The sequence below is a fragment of the Numenius arquata genome, chromosome 1, assembly GCF_964106895.1.
Source record: "Numenius arquata chromosome 1, bNumArq3.hap1.1, whole genome shotgun sequence".
NCBI lineage: Eukaryota > Metazoa > Chordata > Aves > Charadriiformes > Scolopacidae > Numenius > Numenius arquata.
The window spans coordinates 20,710,460-20,729,616 of NC_133576.1; the positions used below are offsets into that span (position 1 = coordinate 20,710,460).

Sequence of the window (19,157 nt, forward strand, 5' to 3'; positions counted from 1 at the left end):
GATTGAGGGACTAGGATCATGTGCAGACATCCTACCCCATGCTGGGGAAGCAATAGCTCCAGGCTAGGAAGAGCATTAAGGACTTCACACATCAATGTGTAAAGTAAGAAACAGGAGCCTCATGGGGAGAGGTACAGGGCATGTGACTGAAACTTACTATTTGCCCCGAAAAGCTGACAAGTAAGTTTGATGTTAAGCATTTGTGGACCAAAGTAAATGGCAGAGCAGTAGGGATAGAGGAAGAATTAAAAACCAAGGAAAATTATGCAGTCATACAAGTTAACAGTTACAGCTTGTGGTTACTGTTGCCTCCATAAGGTAAACTTATGGAGGTCAAGCCAAGTAGCCACAAATGCTACAAATACTGATTTTCCTTTGATTCTGTATTGCATGTAGAAAGGCAAGAAACATGTCCTGCTGTTTGTCCTGTTCTGTTCGCTGGGACACGAGGACATATCCAAAGGACCATCATGAATAAAGCCAATTCAGTAAATACACCTTAGCACTCCTGTACATACCTTCTCAATTAAATCAATGCAGGCTTGCAAGTCCATGCCAAAATCAATGAATACCCAATCAATGCCTTCCTTCTTATACTCTTCTTGTTCCAGGACAAACATGTGATGATTGAAAAACTGTTGCAGTTTCTCATTAGTGTAATTGATGCAGAGTTGCTCAAAGCTGTTAAACTGCAAAAGGAGATAAAAAAGAAGCATTTGCACCACAGTTGGCTAGGGTAAGTCTTGGTGGAATAGCAAGAAGGAAACCGTTTACATCTAAAACCTTCTAAACAGTAACTGGTTGAGAAACTACTGAGCATAACACTGAAGGCAAAGGAGGGGGAAGTTCAGTAACAGGCTGCTGGCTGCCTCATGTGCCCTCCTCTGAAGTGTGAGGATGCCCAGATTTGTTCAAGTCTCTCAAGATGCATGAGAGACTTTCCTTCAGCAGCATGCCACACCAGTCCTGTAAAGCAGAGCCAATGTTCTCTTTGCTCTGCTGCATAGAGAGAGCAACACATAGCAGCAGCAGCATTAGGCACTTATTTTCAGGAATGGATTCTGAGAAACAGAAGTTGTGACGTGCTTTTCTTACATACACTTGTTGACAACCATGATAGAATCACAGAACAGGCCAGGTTGGAAGGCATCTTGAAAGATCCAACCTTTTGTGGGAGAGGGAGTCTGGATGAGATTGTCTAGCACCCCGTCCAATCGCATCTTGGAAGATCTCCAGTGATGGGGGCTCTACCACATCCCTGGGGAGGTTGTTCTAGTGAGTGATTTTTCTCACTGTGAAAAATTTCTTTCTTTTATTGAGATGAAGATATATCTCATATTGAGATATAAAGAGCAGGAAATATCATACCCTGTAAGTGATGCTTTCTCTAAAGAGAAAGAGTGGGAACAATGCATTCTCCTAAAACACAGCCCAAAGAATGTGAGATGTCTTTGCTAAAGATTGCCACCTTCTTCCTCCACAGGAACTATCAGCATGTCCAGCTGTGCTAAATGGTGAGCGTTTTCTACATCTATTAATGGAAAAACCTTGTAGAATCATGTATACTATTTGCTTTACAACTTTCTCAGCACTTTGCTTTCTGTTCCTTTAGAAAAAGAAATACCCACCCGAGAGCTATCACTTGTTATCTTTTATGTCCTTCCACCAAATCCTCACATATTAATACTCACATCAAAGATTTCAAACCCAGCAATATCCAGGACTCCGATGAAGAACTGTCTTGGCAGTTTAGTGTCCAAGGTCTTGTTGATACGGACCACCAGCCACTTGAACATTCGATCATACACTGCCTTAGATAAGGCTCCAACAGCATACAAAACCTAGAACACATGTTTCAAAATACCACTGTGTGGAACAGAATTCACTGTGGAACACAAGGATTTCAGTGCAGTAGCCAGTTTCAATCCCTACTCATGGTTTTTCATCATGGTTCTCAAATCATACTTAATACATCACCCAGCTTCTCCCATTATCTATGCTGAATTTTCTTCAAATTTTAGTCATGTATATGTGTGTATACTAACATGTACATAAAGTGCTAGTAAAGTGCCTCTTGGGAAACAGCTGGACAGTGAGTTGCAACTGTTTTAATCCCTTACGTTGCCGTGGAAGTTAAGTACCAGAAAGCTCACGGGCTGGATGCCAGCCATGATGTCCAGAGCTATTGCTGGAATATAGGAGGTCTGTGGTCAAGTTGCTCGTTGCCACTTGCTTCTAATTTTTGAGGGATGCTACAGCATCAGCAGGCGATAGGAAGTCTGTCAAAAGTCTCTTTAGTGTATGCGTGACTACACCACTAGGACAGACCTCTCTTCAGCAGTTTTCTAGTTTTTGAGACTGTACCACATCCTGTCTTTGAACAACAATTTTCATTGTAACCAAATTGCTTCAGTATCTTCTACAATACTACTACAATACTGCTAGCAGTGCTAACCCAAGGACTTTTGTTTCTTAAATTAAGACATACCTTTAAGTGGATATTGCCTTTAGCTGATTGAGGTCACACAGAGCTTAAAATTACATGAATAATGAATGAGTGAATAAATTATCCATGACTCAACTCTTCTAGGTAACTATTCTCATCCAGAATTACATATCAACCCCCCCTGTGGTTTTACTGCACCTGGTTTCCTTGAGTAGCTGCTACTAACACATCATAAAAACAATCCTATCAAAGGCAGTGACGGCCATCATTCCTTTGTCAGTCTCTAGCAATTCCCTGCACTTCACTGTCTATTCCCTCAAGTTTGGGGATATAAAATGAGAACAACTACTAGAGGTACATGTTAATATTTCTAGCAGCTGTCTGTCTCTCTGAGATGTTACAGATGAATGCTCAAGGCTTGCGGGACAGGTATCCGTATACCCTAAGAGCTTCTCCTTACCTGTTCAACACTTTGACCTTTGGTCACATACTCATTGCCAACCTTCACTCTAGGGTGCAATAAACCCTTAATCAAATCAGAGGAGTTGATTCCCATTAGGTAGGCAGCTTTGTCAGCACCTGATCAAAAGAAACAAGGTTTCAACTGGCTTTGAGCTTCTACATGGAAACATGCCTTGCCAATAAAAAAAATATTTAGTACATCCACTTCCAAAGAGAAACTGGATAAAGACTTTTTCTTTTGATGATTCGTGCTAGGGGTGTCTGTACTATGTCTTGTGGAAGAGAAGGCCATCTAGCTACCTTAGACACCAATTGCGGCAAGAATCACACTTGAGAAACTCTTCAGCTATAGGGAAAAGAACATATCTCCACACTGGTTATAGACAGTTTCAGGTGCAAGAGGAAGCATAGAAGCAAGACATGAAGACATGAAAGAGAAAGCTAAGGCAACAACTTTTTACAACCATTTTGTTCAAATGGTCACAAAAATGGAATGTCATTGGGTTACTCTGGCTGTGTCTATTCACCTTCTACTAAATAATGTTACCCACCACTGACCAAGCCACTGCTACAAATAAAGCACAGCACTCTTGGCTGAGCAGGAGCTACATTGCACAAGATCAAAGCAAACAGGTTGCTTCTTCCTCTACACAGTGCATGACGCATGCCAGACTTTTGAAGGTAAGGAATTATTCTTACTTTCAGTGCCATCAGCCTCTGCCTGCTCTTCTCTGGGTCTTTGTTTGAATTTCATATTCCCAAAGTGCATGATGGCACCTGTGAGCTTGTAGGAACCAGACTTCTCATCGGGCACAAATCCCAAGATGTCCATGGCTTGCTGTGAAAAGGAAACGCAGATATTTTGTCACTTCCCTATTCGAAAGCAATGGCATTTTGCAGCCCCACAATCACAATGCTTTGCATGGCTGCTATTACTAACCTGCTGAGGGTTACATCTCACAAAGCAGTGACTGGAAGACCATGAAGACCCAGCAGTGGCTGGGGAGCAGGAGGAGAGCTCCCTTTGTCTAGCATTTTATATATCAAAATTATAAGAACATTGTGCCTGTGGGCATTACATGGAGCAAGGCCAGATTCAAAAGTATAATAGTTTATCAGGCCTCGTGCTTCATAGTATGAATGCAATTTAGACCCATTTCTACTTTCACGTCAGTCCAATAGTTTCAGTGACAGAAGTTAGGCTCCTGCCAGCATTTTCTCTCCCCACATGCATCCAACCTATGCAGCACGAAATCAAATCAATACAGGCTTACATCTGTTGCCAACAATTCTTCTCCATCATCCAAGTTGTCCACTGTAACTACTCCTTGGGAGCAAAAGTGGTAGTCATATGGGTTGGTAGATACCAGTAGCATATCTGTAAAAGAACTGCCAAGGTCAAAACTGCCATCCATTCAGGATATAAAAAAAAAAATGGAGATCAAAAGATCAACTCTGACATAGATTTGTCTCTGCACAACTGTGTGTAAAGTTTTTTTCTGTTGTGTTTTGGTTTTTTTTTAACAACAACTGGGTGGCAACCAACTCTCTCATTCTACTATTCCAGTCTGAAGACCAAGATTTAGAGAGAGTATAACTAAAAAGAATGTAGGAATACTGCATAAACATCTATTAAGCATGAATTGCAGTACACTGAGTTCATAATTTCCTGTATAGCCCTACTTTCTGCCTTGCATACCTGTAGGGGTAAAAATCCCATCTAAGTACAGAGGAGAAAAAGAGTTTGGTATGATCCAAGACAGGGACAATGGGCATGGTTCCCCTCTCTTATAACAGACTCACAAAACAGCAACTTCCAGGACTCTTTGCAGGTGATACTTGACTCTTGATGAACAAGTCTGAATGTGTCTCTCACTTTCTCTCCTCTTTCCTTTTCCTTCACATCAAACCCCCCAAAATACAGAGTTGCTTTCTAAAAAGCTATCTGGCTCCAAAACTACAGGGAGAGTCCTGCTTCCCTAAAACAACACAAAAGTTTCACCCACATTCAGCAGACCAAGGTGTCGTCTAGATGTCAATCTTTTATATACATACACATATACCTACATGTTCTAAATATGTATGTAAATATATACATGTCTATCAATATATGTGTATATAAAATCATATTCTCTCTCTGTGGTACTTTGCTATGTAGGTACTATGTTATCTATTCATTTACCTACATTTATATTTTTCTATATTTATACTTATTTATATTTAGATATGTGTGTGTTTATATACAAACGCATACATGTCTTGTCTACAAAACAGAAGTCCCCATTGGTTTCAGCCTCTTCAAGAGCCTGCAGACATGCTCCTGCTGGCCAGAAAGGTGTGTGTTGTTGTAGAGTACACAGACAGACAGTTTATGAGAAAGGGCATATTTTTCCAGCACAAGGATTCACACAGGAATCTCAGTGCAATTCTTCCTTGAAATCTTTCCCGTAATTGTCATTAATTAGGCCACGTAAAAGCTAAGAGGGTTAAAGACTTTACCACGCACTATCAGGATAATAAGACTTCAAACCAGCTTATGATTGCTATGGCTTAGTGGCAGTTTAGTGCAGCAATAAAGTGACTCTTCAATGTATTTTATAAAGTGTGTTTCTTCAGAGCACAAATTAAAGTCAGCAAACCACATCACTTAAATAATTACTGAAGGTTTTATTCAAAGCATTTGGAGATGGGGGCAGAGAGACCTCATCTGCTCTCTGCTCTTCTCCGGCAGGTCTATGGGACCACGTTCAGCCAGGGAAAACTTGAAAGGGGTAAACACCACACAACCAGTGGCAGGCAGCTTTGAATATTCTGCCTTGCTACAGAACATGCCAGGATGTCAGTTTTGGCATTTGTGGCAGAAAGAGGAAACTAGCTTTTCTTCATGGACATATAAGCAAATCTCCTCATATGTGAAAATCTGGATAATTAAAGTTTTATCATCACAAATGCTCTTGGAGGTGTAGCATTTTCCAGATGTTTCGAGACCTTGGATTACACAAATTCATGGTGACATTTCTTGCCTTTATAACGTTATGTTTTAAAAGTCCTGTTTGAGTCTCATTTCCTTAATCTAATTGGTAATATCGCTTCACTTTATAGGGTACCTGCATCAGTATATCACAGAAAAATGGTCTCTGTTGCTGCATTGGAACAGCATCTTTAATAGAGAGTATTTGATAGTGGAAGCTCAGTTTTCTCAAGAGGAAGCATAGGGGCCTTTCTGAACACAGGTTTTCCCCCTGCCCCCTCCTCAACCACTGTCTATTCAGCTAATGGTTGGTTCTTAAAAGTTGTAGACCCATGTAATGCTTACCCAGTAACTCTGGTTTCTTTCCTGACAGGATTTGGTAGAAGATGTGATAGTCTCTTTCACCCGGTTGCTGGAAAATCACTCGGGATTTCTCCAGTAAATCTAGTTGCACAAAGACAAATTCAGTGAGAAAGGCTCTCCGAGCTTTCAGATGAGCAATTGTACTTTTTTAAAAAGGAGAGAGTTTGCTGCTTACAAATCTCAATATCAGCAGATGACAGCTTGCCTGTGGTTCCAAAATGGATTCGGATAAATTTACCCTAATTCACACAGAAGAATATTCTAATTAGTGCATATAGTATACACAGAGGGAAACAAAGGATACTGCTTGAAGGCAATCATTTGGCCCAAAGAATCAGTTTATGCTAACTCCTTGACTTTGGAGAGGCAGATTTTCAATGAGAAATACCAAACAATGATATTACAGTTTTCCAAGCCTAAATCTCTACATACCACTATGTAATCAGCTTGTGGGAGAAGGATAACTGTGTACTTATCTGCTAGGCTAAGATACGGGAATGCGTATGGCTTCCAGTTTCATGATGTGGGTTTAGTGTAATGCAGGACTTAGAGCAATAAGCCTGGGCATGAGACACACAAGCTCCTTTTTTGACGACTCCTTTATTTGCAGTCCTGTCTTACACGGACTACTTGTGTCAGACGGGTGCTGTGAGTTTACACTGCTTTGCCCATTTAACTTGCATATTCATCCCACCAAATTTCATAAAAATTGAGTAGGTTTAATTTAGTTTATTATATTCAAACACATTGGATTTTTTAAGTAATTAATTTCCATTCCAGCTGACAAACTCCTTATACAATTGTGTAGCTTTCCACAGTTGCTTACAACCTCTTACCCTCTCCACCCCTTCCAATTTAATTTCTAACTGGATATGTTAGGGAAGCATGGGCTACAAACTCAGGCTGTCATCCTCATGCTGTTCCTTTTGGACCTCGGAGCCAACATCAACCAGATGTGGCAGAGGCAGAGCTTCTGAGGGGATTGCTCTCCTGCAAGCCTAATGGAAATGAGGAGAGGCCCAAAGACATGTCAGCACTGAGGGACAACCAGGGACCGCTTACTCACCCCAAAAGGTAGATATGTTATAGATCAAAGGTAGGAGTACTGCTGCATGTGTGGATCTGAGAGGGGGAAGATGTGGGAGGGAGCAGGGACTGTGGTGTATTTCTGACACTTAGTGACAAAGCAGAGCTATTATAGGGAGGGGGAATGACTTAGGCTAGTGGAAAACATGGTAGGAAAATAAGGCTATGCGGCAGAGGCAGCCTGGGGAAAGATCTGCCATTGCTGTTCAAAGGGCTTCATAAAGCTAGGCTTTGCTTGTCTCCTGATCATATACAGTTTAAACAATTATTCAAGGTGGATCGTTCTTTGTTTCTTTTTATCTTTAATCCTTCCAGTAGTTTTTTCCTGGTTAGATCCTACTTTATTACTCTTCCACTGTGTGGAGGTCCAACCATTTTAATGGACAAAACGAGAAGCGATTTATGAAAGGATTATTATGCAGATGTTATTAACTGGCCATTGTTGAAAAGGACATCATTGTGTCATGTTACAGACTTACAAAACGTGAGGAGTTGTCGTTTCTCAGGGTTTTGGCATTTCCAAAAGCTTCTAGGGCTGGGTTTGCTTGAATGATTTGATCCTCCAAGGTTCCCTAGAAATCAAAGTTGAAATACTATTGAGAAACCTACGGGCCACAAACTCAGCTGTCAACTATAACTCGTTATGCATTCACTTATAGAGAGAAGCCTCTATAGCAAAGTGATTTAGCTCCACCCTAGGGGTGGCACTGCGTGAACAGCATAACAGCAAGATTGTGAGTCAAAAATCAGTGATTAAAGGGCCTAAAACATTCTGCTGCTCTCTACTGTTTTGCTTTGATATTTTATGCCGCCTGCATATGAAAGAAATCACCATATCTTCCCATGTACTGTGAAGCATGTGAGGGCATCCAAGTGGATGCGTGTAAGAGAGGGGCTATTGAAGACAGTGACAAGCAGGAAGATGCATTAGATTTGAAAGCACTCGGAGCTCGTAATATTTGGGATTTTTGTAGTTGAGAAAAGCATTAACTGTCACTCGCACCCACTTCAGTTTGCTGAAGCAAACTACTTTAACTGCTTGGGCTCCAGGGATCCTTCACTGGGAGAACCACACAAAGTGAAATGCTGAGGTTTGTGACACGGGCTGACAGAGCCCACTATCATTTTCACGTGGAAAAGATAAAATAGCAAAGCTGATGACTTACCCCAGTTTTGGTAGCTGGTTGCTGTCAAAAGAGGAACACGATGGAGTGAAAAAAAAAAAAAAAAAAAAAAAGAGAGAGAATGTGAATACTAATGTGAAAGACATCAAAAAAGATACAGATTAGAAAGGTTAGATGTCTAGTGGGCACCAACACACCAGAAGGACTTTTTGAAAAGTCCTTCAAAAAGCACATGACCGTTACTTTGCGTTCACCATACATCACAAAATACCTAAGTTCTGTTCCTCAGAACAGAACAGCCCATTGTTTTAACCCCTGCTCCAAACATCTACCTGATTTTGCTAAAAGACTAACTAACACGACAGAGAAAAGAGACTGGTGCCAGGTGGTAAGAATAAAAGGATGTAAATGCAAAGAGACAAGTTTTAGATAACTAGATCATGCTGCACTTCAACTGTTGGATTATTTGAAAAGAAAGGGTGATGATAATGAAGATAAAATGCCACCTGAGCTGATAAATTACATGGAATATCTTCCAACTGCAGTATCCATTATTTGCAGAATTGTTCCATGAGCAAACCAGGTTTCAGAGACCATTATGGGCACCAGTCTCATTGCACGTAGAGACCTGGCTCTGGACCATTCAGTCATTTGTTAAAAGAGCCTTGCAGGCCTCAGTTGAATCTATATTAGATTTTGGTGTTGTGAGTTATGTGTACAGAATCCAAGCCTGGCTGAAATTTCGGCCTCAGAAATAGTTCATAGGAATCAGTTAATTCACCACGAAGAGTGCTGAGCCTTCAAGTGCAATGAAGCTCATAGCAACACAAGATAAAAAGCAGCATGAATAGAGTATTCACTGTAACCTTAGAGAACACTTATAAGCAGAACAGCACTTATGAAAAGAGAAATACAGAAAAGCTGATTTAAAAAAAATCTTTTGTCAAAACATTCCTTTTTTGTGAACAAAAAAGCTTTCAACAAAACAGATATTTTGACGAGAAATGATAATCCTAGTCCTCTTGAAGACTATTTTCTAGACTAAAGAAGACTAAAGACTATTTTGAAGACTGAATCAAATTTCTTAATCTTCAGTCTCCCCGTCCTTTTACCAGCTTTAACACAATCAGAAACTTACTTAACACACATGAAAACTAAAACTCCTAGGAAAAAAGCAGAAGCAACAAAACTGCTCAGAACCAGGAGTGGTTTTGCTGCTCCATTTGGAGCATGGCAAGTTCAAATGAGCGTTGCCTTTCTACCTTCAGAACAGCATGCTTGTAGTAATGCCATGAAGAAGTGTCAGTATCTTTTCCCAACAGTTTCTTTTCTTAACCATGCCTGTTGAGGTCTAGCACATGGTTTAGTGTTCAGGATGTAGACTTGTGAGGTTGGTTGTACACAACAGAAAAACCCTGGGAGTCTGAAATGAAACAGACTTACGCTCTTTTTACCAGGTTCACCCAAGGCTGCCACTGTGGCAAAGTACTGGATGACACGTTTCGTGTTGACAGTCTTGCCAGCACCAGATTCTCCACTAAAGGAAAGAAGAAGATAACACAGGCATTGTTCAAACAGCTGTAACTCATCCTTTCACCCTCCTGTCCTGTCAGCTCCTCCTCACACACAGGCTGCTCTCAGAATCACTAACTCTGATTTCTGCAGCCTGTTTTTTGGCCATTTCAGTGGAAATCACATTAAAGTGACTGAATGAAGAGGTGAATGTCTATGATAGCACCAACTAATTCTTCACGTGACTGGGCTCAGAAATCTGGTACGCTACACTGAGCTTCCTTTGAGGGCATGAAGTTTTATTACAAATATCCAGACTGGGGATCTGAGGTATACCTATATACAACTAACGCGTTAGAAAATGTACAGAAAAGCTGCAGTAATTTGCTGGCATTATTCAGGAGCACGTGACCTGTGTAGAGAGACACCCAACTCTCCATCTTTCATACTTGTCAGTAAATGATGTGCCACTTTTCTGCCTTGGTTATCTCCTTCCGTTTAGATGTGTCTACACAACATTCATAAATATAATTTGCAGCAGGAGCAACCACATTGAAAAGACGGAGTTTTCCCTATCCAAAGTGGGCAGCCACAGCAAGGCTAACCCTGGAAGAAGCTTCTTTAACTGCCTGCTGAGTTGTTTTCATGCCTACTCGGAACAAATACCAGATGGGGATCAGAAATGGGTCAGCCTCCATCAAACCCTCAGCTACTCCTTTCCCATGGGGCTCAAGGCAGGCATCAGATGGCCTAATTGCCAGTTATGTGGCTTGGATCAAGTTCCAGACAATTTAGTTGAGTTTTCAACTTGTATTTCAGTAGGATCTTTTTCTTCTAAGTTTTTCACAGCAACAGAGTCTTAATTCAGTCAAAAAAGAAGCACTTACGTGATCAGCATAGACTGATTCTCCCGATCTGTGGAGGGGGAAAAAAAAAAAAGAGACAATTTTAGTAGGCTGTACAAATTGCTTATTATAATTGCAAATGTGTACCAACTATTCTAGAATGAGTCCTGAAAGGACAGGAGAGAATCACATGAAGCAGAGATGGAAAGATAAAATCTAGTATCATCTACTCCAACCTCCAGCAGTGAAAGATCCAGCCCTGCCCTGAATCCTCCTCTAGTGCTTTGTTCAAGTTGGTGTTAAAGACCTGTCAGTCATGCACTTTCTCCCTGTGTCTGGGAAACTATAATAAAGAATGTAATTTCCTGTCATCAAAATGTTTTTTTTTTCTTACGCCTGAGTACATCTTTGCCCACATCTGACCCTTCTGCTCCTGCAAGACGAGATCAGCCCAAGTAATTTTGCTGCTTGTTCACATGCCGTTCCTTACTATGCATACGTACTCTTCTTCAGTTGGCCATGCTGCTGGAATGAAGTTTTATGGTGTCCCTGCTATTAATGGCCTGACCATTTATTAGAAACACTTTCCATTTATAAGAACACTTTGCAACCTTAATATATTATTAACCAAGTTCAGCAAATGCTAAATCATAGCAGCTTCCCAAGCTATTGAGCCTAAAATCCTATTTTGCTTTTTAATTCCAGTCATCATAATAGGCTACATACTGGTCAGCCTGGCCATATTTCACCCAATCTGATAAAAGAGCATCTCTTCGCAGCCACACCCACACCTTCCCCCCGCCTTTTCTCAGCGCCCCTCTGCCCAGTGCCTTCTGTCCCCTCGCAGCTGTGGCACTTTCCATTTTATTAAAACCAGGTGACAGCAGGATGTGTTCCCACCGAGCCTCTTTGGGATTTACCCTGTTGCCTCGCAGGACCTGGTGTGAGTACATCACTGCTGCCCTCTGCTGATAAACTTTTTTTTTCTCCCAGTAACTTGAGAGTCAGGGTGAGAAAATTTCACAGGAAAATCAGGACCGTTGCCACAGGGTTGGTGCCCAGACCCACAGCAGACAGTGCAACACTGACCCACCGCAGGTTCACGCAAGCGATGTGCACGCAGCACCCGAGATAGCTGGCCTTCGCTACCCTTTGAGTGCACACATCTTATAAGCATTAGAATACTGAGCATAAACTGACAGTAAGTTTGTTTTTGGGGCTGGGAAAATGCTTAAAGACCTTTGGGGCATGGCCCTGGTTTTTGTTACAAACTGATGGATTCACCCAGTTCAGACAGCTAAATTTGTGCACCTTACAGATAGTTCATATACAGAGCTTACTGTTGCCAGAAGTACTGGGACAGTCAGGGAAGTTTAAAAAAATAAATTTTTTATATATATATATATGTAAATAAAAAAATTACACAGACTGCCAAGCCCCTGTTACTTGTAGAGTATTTGCACATTTGTTGCACACTGCAAAATCTCTCACAAACTTCCATCCAGTACCAATCACATCAGCTAAATAAAGCAAAATGAAATTTGAAAGCAAACAGTGCCACTTACTACGCAGCATGTCGTGGTACGCGTTATCAGCAATGGAGAAGATGTGGGGAGGAGCCTCCGAGCGCCTCTTGCCTTTGTATGCAGCAACAACCTCCGGCTTGTAGACAGGCAACCACTTGTAGGGATTTATAGTCACGCAGAATAAACCGGAATAGGTCTAGGGAGGAACACAAAAGAAGAGTGAAAAAAACCACTCAAGGAATAAAGAAAAAAGTCTTAGTTAACCAAGTAGTGTTGCCAGCTTCTGATTTGATTTTGAATTCTGACTTCAATTTCAGCCTTTGATCTGAATTTCTGAAGCTACTGGTCTGCTAAGTGATTTCCTACTGGTAATTGGTATCAAAACTAGAGATATTGAACAGTTTTCCAAAGGGGGGAACGTATTTTCAGGATGACAACCAGAAACAGCCCCTTCAGCAAAACGAAGTAGCAGCAAATAGACCTACATCTGACTTTTTGCCTTGCTGTCCCATGAGAGTTGGTTCCTTTTGGAAACAGTCATTGACAAGGAAAGAAAAGTTACAGCTTTCCTGTTTGAACTCCAGTATTAGGAGGAGAAACAATCTCCCACTATTAATTTGATGTGAGCACTTTGGGTGACTTCTGGTGGGTGTTCAAAGAGAAAACAACTTCATACTGTATTTCCAAAGCAATAGAGCTTTTTTTCAGCTTTGGGAGAAACACAGTTGGTAAAAAAAATCTATCTTTATAGTCACTCTTTGGGCTATCTACATCAGTTAGCTGGGGCCTGGTGGTTCTGAGGAAGAACAAGTTTTCAATTGTAACCCCAGGGAATCGGTGTTAGCTGGTAACTTTTCAGGTACTCAGTCCAGGTTGAAGCAAAAACTTTCGAAGAAACCCAGTTATTCTATGGACATGAGCACTATGCACACATAGATTTAATGAGCTCAATTTCATGTGAAGTTTCCTATGTTTCATGTGAAATCCAGGTGTCTTCCCCTAAAAGTAGCATTAAGACGTGCTCCAGAATGGCCTTGGCATGAGTCATCAGTCCTATTTTCTACAACGAGAAGAAAAACCCCAACCAATAAATAGATTAAGGCAAGATGACAGATTTCATTTTCTACCTATACTGATCTGCAGGCAAAGCCATGGTTTAGGCCATACATGTCCGTACAGAGGTTATTAGAGAAATGCATAAAATGCTTAACAATCAGAATTTAAACGGGAAAAAGTTGGATTCACTCTTCTGATGAACACCAAAAACCAGAACAGGGACTGGCTAGAAAAATCTATAGGTTCCCCTGACTGCTTTCAGACAAAATTGAATGCAACAAACAGAGCAAAAGTTTGGCCTCATAAAATTAGATGCTACTGAAGCTTGTTCTAGTGCTCACAGAAATTATGTTCATGATGTCATGGGGAAGATATAGAGCAAGGGAGAAAGCCAAGTCTGATGTCATCACTGAAAATGAAGGGAATAAAATTACTGAACTAAAGATAGAAAGGCTTATGCTTAAAAATGTTATATGTGGGCTTTAAGCCTGAGGCATTGTTTCTTAACAAGGAAATCTCCATGGCTGGTATTGACATGGATTAATATTAGGAGAGGAGAAATAAAGTAGGTCTCCCCAATGCCTTGATTGCTGAAAATATGTCCCATGACACCCCAACTAGACACCATCTCATTCATTCGGCTTTGTCTGTCTGTATTGAGACACAAGCCAGCTCCAAGCAACCTCTTTCCTGAAAAGATGAGCAAGACCCTCAGTTTTGTGGCTTATCAAAGTTGTAAACTGCATATGAAGAGCACAACATGTTCAAACATGAAATCTGCACTTGAAACTCAGATTTCTAAATGTACCCGTATAATGACCCTTACATAGATCATCCAGTTCTTGTAGCGCTTTCTCAGATTGTACAACACAGACGCCTCGTTCAGATGGGTCAGCATAGCCATGTCCTCGATCATGTCAAATTTGGGAGGGTTCATTGACTGCACATCGTCTTCTTTTATAGTCATGGTCTGCAAAGACAAATCAGTATGGCACCACTGGAAAGCACTGGCATTTTCTGTTGCTTCACACATCTTACAGGAGAACATATTTTTCCCTCCCCCTATTGATAGAAGTCCTTAAGCTCAAAACAAATACCGTTTGTTTTCACAGTGGTCAGAAGAATGGGGGAAGGCTGAGATGTTAAAAGCAAGGAGCGTGGTGGCGTGGCTGTGAAAAAAACCGTAGGATTTAGCTGCAGCCTGGGCTTTGACCTCTGGGGGCCAATGCAGACCTGGCTGGTTGCACACCTCTGCTCACAGACCGCCTGCTGCTGTGCGGTGGGGCTGGTGCTCGCTTACCCACCACCACATTTTCCCCTTGGTGGGTTTTTGTGTGTCATTCTGATACGGCATCAGTTACCGGAGCTTCCTGTTCGCAGCCCATTTCACGCAACGGGCAACTGAGCTTAAACCGGGACAGGTAATTTCTGGAGCTTGCTGCTCTGGCCTTGCTAGTCACGGGGTGAGACAAAACCAGTTTTGTACCCTCCCATCTGTCGTCTCCACGGTCACTTTGCCACCGCTGGTTTCTGTAATTTCAGCTTCAACGTAGGCGAGCTTCTCATCGGGAACCCAACATTTCTTCTTCCCTGTGAAATTAAGGAGACCGAGGGCTCACCGCCTTGCGTCAAACTTAGATGATCTTAAAGGGTCCCTTCCAACCTAGGTGATTCTGTGATTCTGTAAAAACAGTAACACCGTGCCTCGCTAAGGGAGACGGCTGCGGCTGCTTTTTCCACACAAGTGACACAAAACCTCTGGGACGGCAGCAGATCGGCAGCGCCGGGGAGCTGCCTGCCAAAGCAGGAGGCATAGGGCTCCCAAGTGTTGTCTCCCCTTTGAAGATACCACTTTGGCTTCCTCTAGATCCTTCCAGCACAAGGTGTCAAAATATTGCACAAATGCTGGCTAAGCCTCAGCCTCCACAGGAAATCCATAATCATTATTGCCAGGGTGCAGATGGAGGAACTGAGATCCAAGCCCAAATTAAGGCGTTTGCTAAAAAGTCACACAGAAAATTGCACTCTGAGTGAGGAATTCAGCCCACAGTGCTTGCCTGCCAGTGATCAGATTTAATCTTACCCCTGCATATTCTTCTGATGTTTGTCTTGAAAAACAAATTGAAAAACTCATTGAGGGATGTATGTGGCTTTTTAGAAGTTTGGAGTAGCTGCACTAGACTTTAGGTCTTCAGTTACAGCAACTAATCTGAATAGCATATTGGTATGGTTATTGGCATATGTATATTTACTGCTGCACCTCAGGACTCGTGTAAATCGATTTAATGAAAAATAAATTATGGGAAACTAAAAGCTAACATCAGATTGTCACGCAGCCTGCAAATCAAACAGATGTACAAGTACAACATAAAGAGACATCTTGTCAGGCTGCAGAATCTCTCTCATTACAGGAACATCAATGTGTGGTGTTTTTCTTTCAAATGGACAAAGTGATCCCCCCTTTAGCAGAGCAGTACAAAAAAGCCCTACTTCTAAATCTAGTTAATTACTTACTTAATATAAGTTGATAGATTATTTCTATTTAGTACTACCTGGAGGCTTCTTATAGCTTTGCAGAATAAAGAAACTAAAATGTGGTTGAACCAGCTACCTCAAAGAGCAGCAGCAGCAAGGGAAGCTTTGCCTCCTGCTTTGCTCTGCATTCCCACAGCTACACTTGGATACAACCCTCATCCCACTTACTCGGCCACTGGCAGCATAAAGGGTCCCACAACTCACCATCAAAGGCAACGGTCTGTGCCATCATCAGCTCCTTCTCGCTCTTTCGGAGGAAGGGAGCAGCCTCCCCGAATTCCGACATGTCCATCATCTTGGCAAAGGTTTAAGGTGGCACAGCTCAAAGAGGAGAAAAGAAAGGGACCTGGTCTACCAAAGAGAAGGGGGAAAAGAATTCTATTTCTTGGACAATCTGAGACAATATAAAACACTCAGCACAATGTGGCAGGTAGCTGATCAAAGTGATGATTAATTTGAAACACAAATATCTAACACAGACTTGGGGCTATACTGCCCCCTTAGTTAAATCCTTCCCTGGCTCAGCTTATTTAAAGCCAGCCAGATCCTGTGTGGTTCAAAACCTCAACTTGGGCCACAGTTATCTCCACAGGAGAATTTAATCTCTTCTTTGTGGCACAAATGGTGCTTAAGAGCTGGAGATAAAACGGACCACTTGAAACTGTGATTTTAAAAACCACTTAGTGGGCGCCTCCTCTGGCCCTGTCAAATTCACTTGGATTTCTCCAGCACACCTCCCTGGCGCCATGCCACTCAGCCACTCCAAGCATGGTCCCAGGCAGACATTTTCTGGGAACCATGGAGCAAGACGCCGCTGCTGCAAACTGAGAACTGCTGCAAGGCTGTGCGTTACACACACCCCCGGTGCGCCTCCAGGGACGCATGCCCATGCTCCTGCTGGAGAAAGCCAGCACTGGAGCTGGACACAGCTCTGCTACCTGCAGCACACTCCTCTCATCGCACAAATTAGCATGTCGGAAAAAACAGGACTAACGTGGCTTGGGGAGGTCCTGTGCTGGTGCCCCTTCCCAAGTTGCTGGTAACTCCAAATTCACCAGCTTGGGTATCCCCCTGCAGCAAGGCACGGCAGTGTACCTTCGGTATTGGTGCAAGGGAGTAATAGATTTTTAGGTGGATTTGAGCTTATTAGTCCATCTGAATACCTACATTTTTTTCTCAAATGACAAGGCCACGGTGTTTAGGAGCCTTTCATCATGAAAGAGAGGGCAGGGGACATGGGTGTAAGAACAATTTGTTGGGTTTGTGCTGCCAAGCAATTAAGTTTATTGTTATGTACTCTCTAAAGTGATCGTACAGATATGGTTTTATTTATTAATTTTTTTTATACACACCACATACATACTTCCACACACATAGTATATAAAATACACAGGGTGCTGTCCAGAGAATGTCTAAAAGAAGTTCTGCTGCAGGGTGTTCACACACACACACTTTAAGAATTTCAGATTTTTTTTTTCCTTTGAAGTCGAGACACCATTTAATTACTATTTGAAGTTGTACAAGTGACCCTCAGATATTACCTCTTCCCTTATTTTATTTACCGTGCAATATCCAGAGCAGCTAGACAAATTTTCAAGAGCCCTATCAAGACAGACACTGTAGTCTTTCAAAATTTAACTCAATTTCTTTCTAGCAAAATCCTGATAGGGATAAAAACTCTTCATCAGCCAAGGCAGGTTTTTTTGAACACATTCCTCTTGGGGAATGTAAAGCCCTAAGAGAGCAGAGCTGCCAAACGTTTTACATTCAGCCCTCTCCCACTGCTGCAGTACAACTCGAGACCTTCTGTCTTATTGCTGTAGAGCAAAAAGTTTCTTCCTCAGAACTAGCCTTAACTTTTTTCCTTTTTAAAGATTAAGGGCCTACATAAGCACAACTATCGCTAATTATTTTAACATCATCTGAGCTGACCAAAATTCCCAACTGGAGACCCAACTTCCAACTAGCATGGCAAAGTCTCTGTCCCATGAGGAGCATGTCTTAGATCCGGTGGAACAATGAGATTACATCAGTTCATACATTTAAACAGAACAGCATCAGAGCATGTAAGTGTCATTTCACATTAAACGTGCAAATATCAGTGTTAATCTCTAGGACTCAGGACAGATTCTCACAAGTCCTAAGATACACTAAAGTACTCTAAACCACTTCTGTGAAACCTGGCTCCATTTGCAGACCTCTTAGGGACAGTTACTCAGCTATCACCTTCTTATCTAATTTTTTTTTTCATATGGCAAACAAGCTATGGTGTAAAGCAGCACGACAGTAGCTGGGTGGGAAGCCCTTTTTCTTCAGCAGTCTCATGTGACTGGAGTTACAACAGAGGTCCAAGCCCAGGCAGCATACACCTTGCAGGTGCAGAGAACTCAGTGAGGCAAACCTGTTGCCAGATATGAGAAACTGGAAATGTGGTTTGGTTTATGGTCATAGGATAATTCTTAAAAGGCAGTATAGTCGGGAAAAACAAGGCAGAGCTAAAGATGTTTGCTTTCCTTTTAGTCTGTTCCAGCTAACAACAAAAAGAGCTGGCCCTCGTATATGAACTTCGGAAGATCCTTGAAAACACCTATTCCCTGTAGAAAGCAAGTATTGTTAAAAGTTAAGTGGCACGCGCAGACCCACCAACAATTTGGTGGTGCGTTCAGACTTGGAAAGGAGGGACCTCATCTTTCTTTGCTGGGGCTGCTGGAAGAGCTGTTGTAGTGCTAAGGGCTTGTCTGCAATAGCAACGAGAGCAGGCATCGCCTGTCTTTGAAAGGGAACCCAGTAATTCTCCAAGGGTTGTAACTAACGTTAGATTAAAGAACTCCTTGGACCAACAAGCTGCTTAAAATTGCAAACTGCATAAGCCATCACCTCTTGCAGATGACAGAGAAGACAGAAAATATGACTTGCAGGTACTGGCTAATCACTCCACCCAGACACATAATTACAAGGTACCTGAGACTTTCCTGAGCGGTTATTCTAGCTGGCTAAACAAACGTGCTGATGTTAGAGAAGAAACGTGTATTTGCCATCCTAGCATTCAAGCAGCATCCGAGGATGACTAACGTAGTGCTATACGTTTAGCGATGTTACTACAAAAACCTGAAGCCTCATGAAAACCTTAGTCACACCAAAACCGCGGTACAGTGTTAGAGCACAGCTGGCTACCCGCATTTAGAAGTGAGAGAGGTTGGTACTCACCCTGGAGAGCACACAGAAAGTGTC

The 19,157-nt window shown here is 42.0% G+C and overlaps 1 protein-coding gene across 1 annotated transcript in view; it reads right to left on the reverse strand.

The window, feature by feature from the left end:
• Positions 1-19,157, reverse strand: part of MYH15 (myosin heavy chain 15) — a 50,367-nt gene extending 31,210 nt beyond the window's left edge. Inside the window, exons 1-16 of the mRNA XM_074156017.1 lie at positions 19,134-19,157; positions 16,131-16,277; positions 14,878-14,981; positions 14,218-14,361; positions 12,375-12,531; positions 10,852-10,879; positions 9,896-9,989; positions 8,495-8,515; positions 7,808-7,900; positions 6,418-6,481; positions 6,225-6,323; positions 4,183-4,286; positions 3,608-3,746; positions 2,907-3,025; positions 1,692-1,841; positions 519-689 (exon numbers count right to left, since the gene is read on the reverse strand). Of these exons, the coding sequence (XP_074012118.1) occupies positions 519-689; positions 1,692-1,841; positions 2,907-3,025; positions 3,608-3,746; positions 4,183-4,286; positions 6,225-6,323; positions 6,418-6,481; positions 7,808-7,900; positions 8,495-8,515; positions 9,896-9,989; positions 10,852-10,879; positions 12,375-12,531; positions 14,218-14,361; positions 14,878-14,981; positions 16,131-16,221 (1,578 nt within the window). The 5' untranslated portion in view covers positions 16,222-16,277; positions 19,134-19,157. The remainder of the gene's footprint in view (positions 1-518; positions 690-1,691; positions 1,842-2,906; positions 3,026-3,607; positions 3,747-4,182; positions 4,287-6,224; positions 6,324-6,417; positions 6,482-7,807; positions 7,901-8,494; positions 8,516-9,895; positions 9,990-10,851; positions 10,880-12,374; positions 12,532-14,217; positions 14,362-14,877; positions 14,982-16,130; positions 16,278-19,133) is intronic.